Source organism: Cryptotermes secundus, unplaced genomic scaffold (genome assembly GCF_002891405.2).
Source record: "Cryptotermes secundus unplaced genomic scaffold, Csec_1.0 scaffold181, whole genome shotgun sequence".
Classification (NCBI taxonomy): Eukaryota; Metazoa; Arthropoda; class Insecta; order Blattodea; family Kalotermitidae; genus Cryptotermes; species Cryptotermes secundus.
Genome location: NW_019723906.1, coordinates 571,256 through 576,968, shown reverse-complemented (window position 1 = coordinate 576,968; position 5,713 = coordinate 571,256). Strand labels below are relative to the sequence as shown.

The window sequence follows — 5,713 nt, the reverse complement described above, 5'->3', positions numbered from 1 at the left end:
ACACTCAGTTTGGCAAGCAAATTGTACAGGGACTCTTTTCTCTCCTCTTGCCCTCACTTTGGAGCATAGGGGTGATTTTTCAGTTTCATGATCATATTACAGAAGGTGGGAATCCTTGGACGAGTGACCATCTCGTCTCAAGGCCTCTACCTAAACACAGGACAACACAAACACAGAATAAACACATACACATACCAAACATACATGCCTTGTGTGGGATTCGAATCCACGATCCCGGCTTCCGAGCGAGCAAAGACATGCTTTAGACCGCTCGGCTACCGTGACCGGCAACTGGAAAACTACTCCTGATTTATTGGACGGTCTTGTAGGAACGGCCATTATACACCGTCACATCAAGAGCCCTTCACTAATATAACTTTGAGCGAGTTAATCCAATTCACAGTTTCACTCCCGAACTGAACGGACTAGGAAATCTAGAAAACTTCAGTAGGAAATTACATATGATACATGTCCTCATATTTGATGATAAAGCTGACAAATATTAATTTATATATAGCGGGTGGTGTTGAAGAGAGATAAGGCCGTGTAGTCCGTCGAAAATCAAGCGACGTTTCGGAGGAACATATCGCCTCCATATTCAAGATTAAAGAATAAGATGAGCATGAAACCAGAATGAAAGCAGGTGGCAATTCTACCCCGAAATTGATGCGATATGTTCCTCCGAAATGTCGCTTGACTTTCAACGGACTACACATCGTTGTATCCAAGAAGATACCACTCTTCATTAATTTAAATAGTCTGTGTAACGAAATATCCTTTCAGGTTACAATTGTAATGGTAGGAAAGCAACAGGAAGCGTGTTGATTTGTCCGACAAACTGATCTAATGAAGTGGAGACTGAATATTTTTTAAACATTAATCTAAATTTAATGTAACTAGAACGTCCTTTACTAAAACATAATTCCTTGCTTTATCATAAGCAGGTCATCAAGAATGTCATTGTATCCAAATCTATACGCGGACATTATATTCAATTACACAGACCTAAGATTTGGCTTGGAGTGCAGCCGTCCACACAACATTCTACAATTAAGTTGTGCACTGCTGGAAGATTCCTCCTATGCTGAATATTGGAGTCGTCAAAAATTGCAAGGTCCTCCGTCCAGCATGATGGCACACCAAGGACCTTTCCTGCTAACAACCAACCATTCCGATGAGCAGCAGAAACACCAAAGTCATGAAACGCACTTTCTCCTAAATAAATAAAGTATGTTCTGAACATTTAGATTGGCAGAGAAGTGCAATGTGACTTTAGAATTCATACTGGGTTCAGCACAGTTGACTTTCCCGTACATTTTCTTTCATTTTGCCATAATCATATCAATATGCAAACGTGCTTCTTACACAGAGATTTCACCTTGCTTTTGCCAGAAGCGGTGTTTGAAACTGGTATATACTAAGTATTTAAACTAAAATTATCCAAGTATATTCTATAGGGTTCTGACGAGGGTGCATAACACTCAGAATTACTGTGTTTTTGGACTTTTTCCATCGTCCGGTATTCTCTAAGCTAGAAAATTCGACGTTTCCGATACTGGATCTGTTTCCGTCTTCAGGTTAGGGGGGAAGACACCTCTTCAGTTGGGTCCCTTAGAGGTCCACTGGAGGTCCAGTGAACGAGGTTAGCTCTTTCTTAGTGACCCAACTGAATAGGTGTCTTCTCCCCTAACCTGAAGACGGAAACAGATCCAGTTTCTGAAACGTCGTGTTTTCTAGTCTCTAGAATACCGGCCGATGGACAAAGTCCAAAATCCCAGTAATTCTAAAATTATCCAGCCAATTAATTTCTTTAAACTAACAACATCCATGCACTCCCTTGGGAAAATGGGGATGGGAGAAACGAACCTACCGAGTAACGAGGGCGAAGCGCTTTGTTGTGCTGGTCTGTGACGAGTGAATAGATCCTTATTTTCGGCGAGTATTGCATTTCTTTTATCCTTGGGTTCGGCGCACGAATCAAGTATCAGTTGTCGCATTTTTTTGCTGCAATTCTCGTAGTGTGAGTTTGCCACACTTTCTTGCAATAAATGTGCTGACGTCATCACAACAATAATCTAGAATAATGTAAAAGGTGTGCATCATTATTCACATTTGTATGGTTAACTCTTATTTCCTTTCCTTATTTTATACATACATACATATATATGCAAATTCGGGGCACACCATTTCACCATTTCCAGTGGTTATGTGCCGATATAGGCTAATGTATATACATAGTTCAATCAGCACCACAAAATAATAAAAACTTAAAAGCTATCTCTGTAACAGGCCGTGGTGACCCGTAGGTTTGTGAGACGTCGAGGCTCCCACATTTTCTAGCCAGTCGGGGTAAAGGACAGCCCGGCGCATAAGGCTGAAGACCTCACCGCCCTCTGTGAGCTGACTGTCTAGAAAAATGTGGGAGCCTCGACGTCTCACAACTCTACGGGCCCCCATGTCCTGTTACAGGAATAACTTTAACACAAACTAACAGAAATTTTTAAAATATTAAAAACTAAAATGTAATTTTCTGTTGCGTGCATTAATTTTGTCTTCTTTCAGTGTTAAGGCATTGGTAGTAGCCAAATTAAATTTTCGTTTTGTTTACTTAGCGACGCCCTCAATAGCTGACACTATATAGCGCCAAATGAATTGTACGTTTGTTAATAATGAACAGGAAAGAGTGTGGAAAGAATCGGTTCTAGCCTAATTCAAGGTACTTTCCCAATACTGGCATGGCGAGACAGAAAAATCACGAAATCTCACTCATTCGGTGTCCTGGCCGAGATTCGTACCCCGCTCCTCTCGATTACAAGTCGGCTGTTCCCGACACCGACAGCTTGCTCGATGGCAAACGAAACATGCGTTATTCCGTTTTTAGAATAATTTCCTTATCGTGCAAAAATAAAAGGAGGCTTATGAGATCACCTTGCTGTCTATCTGTGTATCCGCCCGTGTCTGTCCATCTGTCTGTGCACCCCGCCCCCCCTTAATTTGTGTTAGGAGGCTTATGAGATCACCTTGCCCTCTGTGCGTTTATGTGTCTCCTCTGTCACTCCTCCTCGCTCGGAAGCCGGGGTCGTGGGTTCGAATCACACTCAGGGCATGGATGTTTAATGTTTGTGTGTTTATTGCGTTTTTCTGTGTTTGTGTACAAGTAGAGGCCTTGCGACGAGCTGATCACCTGCCCAAGGAGTCCTACCGATTGTCTAAGATCTAGTAAACCGAAGTGAAACGGAGAGTTCCATGGAGGTAGGCCAAGGCCCAAATTTGGGCTATAGCGCCAAAAGGGAAAAGATGAGGCTTATCAGATCACCTTTTGTTTTTCTTTGGAAATGTAGCAAAGAGAACATTAGAGATTATTTTGTTCTTTGCGCTCTCACAAATGGTGAATAGGCCTGCAGTTTCCGCAGTTGCAAGGCTAGTGTAGTAAGAAAAGTAAGAAATGAATGCTAGTTTCTTAGTTTTGCTTATTCTTCGGAAGATGGACGCCATATGTTCCCTCAGAAATGTGGGGCTCTCTCCGAACTACACATTCTTACAACCAAGGAGACCAAACTCTTTAAAATTATAGACTGATTATTTTAACTTTAAACTTCAGTGATGAGGTGCAAAATTCTAAGATTTATACTTCCAAAAGAAATCATACTATTACAAACACACTCATACTGCCTTTCTATTTCAAATGATATAACATATTTGAACCTCGTACCCAGATTCCATTAGTTACGAGAATATGTAACCTCAGCATTTGACTATTTGTGTGAACTGAGAATGCACAACGTGTCTTAGAATTACAAAACGGTATTCATAGTTTTACTGACGACTTGAAAGCTTATAACGCTCGTTAAATCCAATTATAACCCAGTAATGACATTAAATACTGAGACATAAACTTGGTCTTCACGACTCTGATTCGAAGAACGAAAACATACTTTTGCACGCAACCACTCCGCCAATTAATTATAAAGTATCATGCTCAATTTAATTTTTTTTCCGAAATAAGTTTAAATTCACCATAATTTGGATAAAGCTGTTTTCTATCTCGCATAATATCTTGAAAGTAAATTCGAATCCTATGTAAGTACAAATGAATGTGTTCTGTGTTTACATAATTAAGGACATGCCCAGGAATGACGTGTAGGAATGGAGGTGTAACATCAGTATTTATTAACATTGAACACTAGATGGAGGTGAGTGGTTAGCTGCTCGTCCCGACCGCTTTACCCCTAAAATCCATTGGAATCCAGCGTTAGCCTGGATAGAGTGGCGAGTACGACAATCTGTACATCCACAGGGAATCGAACCCAAATTTTACAGCTTACAGCCTCTAGCCTCGTCACTATACCAAAAAGGATACCACTTTACCAATTCTACATGGAGACATGGACTGAGCAATAGATAAACCAAAATGTTTCCCCTGCTTTTCGCACATCCCTTTCTTACCTGAAGACTCTTTGTAAAAGGCATATGATATCAAAGGGATTATGGTTACTAATTAAGTGCAGATCTTCCACCAGATCCTTTTTTGCTTCCTTTTAATATTAACGGCCTATTCTAATCATCGTCATACACTGTAAGTGCTATATCAATTATGCCACTAGTGTTCAGTAGTCTGATACGTCGTATAGATTCATTTGATGAACAAAATGGCCACTACTCTCAATGCATTCTCCGATATCAGTTTCTTCTATCGGTCACGTCTTGTTTCCAACACACTGTACAGGTATTTTAAGTAGCACAGAGTTCAATTCAATATACTGCACTCGCTACAAGCCTGTTTCAGCGAGGACTCAGACAGTACTGTCTTCTGTCACTCGAGCACTGGGATTGCGATTTCGAATAGCACTACTGGCATGGACTTATGTCTCTGTATTTCTGCTTTCCGTTTTCTGCTTAGATAGGGGCCTTGCGATGGGCCGATCTCCTGTCTAAGGAGTCTTTCAGAATGTCTACAAATGCCATTCCGAAACCGGTAAAACGCGAGGATTTTGTACTGAATTCGACTGCTTTGCCAGGCAAGAACATAGACCTACTTCAGAACTTCCTAAATACCATGACATATTCCCTGCATTATCAAAGCCTTTCGCATTTATTACGTCCCAATTAATAGTCCAAAAATTGGTGAAAATATTTCTTAAATACGAAAAAAACAGGACTGGTTCCTTATTTCGAGACCAGGTTCACCCTATGATTTGTGTGTACTCACCAGTACCAGAAGCTCCTTCATTGTGGTGAAGATGTAAATAAGACGCACTGGCAAGTAAAACTGTTATATGTGGAATTAATATAAGGACAGAAGTGGGATGCCTGCTGCTGAGGACTGTGAGGTGGCTCTGCGTCTTGGATTGAGTTCCTTCCACTTTTAAACTCGAGATGTGGAATGCCATCACACGTGTGCTCCAGGAATTGTTTAGTGTCGCCTTTATCACACAAATAGGAATGTGCAAAACCAGCCCTATTATTTTTTATTGTTATACTGTTAATGTGTTACTCTGAAGTTGTATTTCCCTTTCAGAAGCGGCTTGTAGATAGTGGATACAAAATTATTTAACATAAATTTATGAACATTTATGATGGAAGGAACTCTTATTTATCCAGATTATATGCGTGAAAATTTAAAATAAAAAATATATTTCTTTGCAGCGTTATTGTACACGCAGGCACTGAAACAAACATAAGTATCTACTAGTTGCCGCTCAGCTACTTAATT

At 40.4% G+C, this 5,713-nt stretch overlaps 1 protein-coding gene across 2 annotated transcripts; it reads right to left on the bottom strand.

Moving 5' to 3' along the window:
• Positions 1–219: 219 nt before the first annotated feature.
• Positions 220–5,348, bottom strand: LOC111862038. 2 transcript variants are annotated; one of them, XM_023847098.2, is made up of 3 exons: positions 5,210–5,348; positions 1,871–2,075; positions 220–1,155 (listed from the first exon to the last, which is right to left on the bottom strand). In XM_023847098.2, the coding sequence occupies exons 1-3, from the start codon at positions 5,228–5,230 to the stop codon at positions 992–994; spliced, it is 390 nt and encodes a 129-aa protein (XP_023702866.1). In that variant the 5' UTR covers positions 5,231–5,348; the 3' UTR covers positions 220–991. The 2 variants fall into 2 exon arrangements, with proteins under 2 accessions (XP_023702866.1, XP_023702867.1); XM_023847099.2 differs by having other exon boundaries at positions 220–1,152.
• Positions 5,349–5,713: the final 365 nt, after the last annotated feature.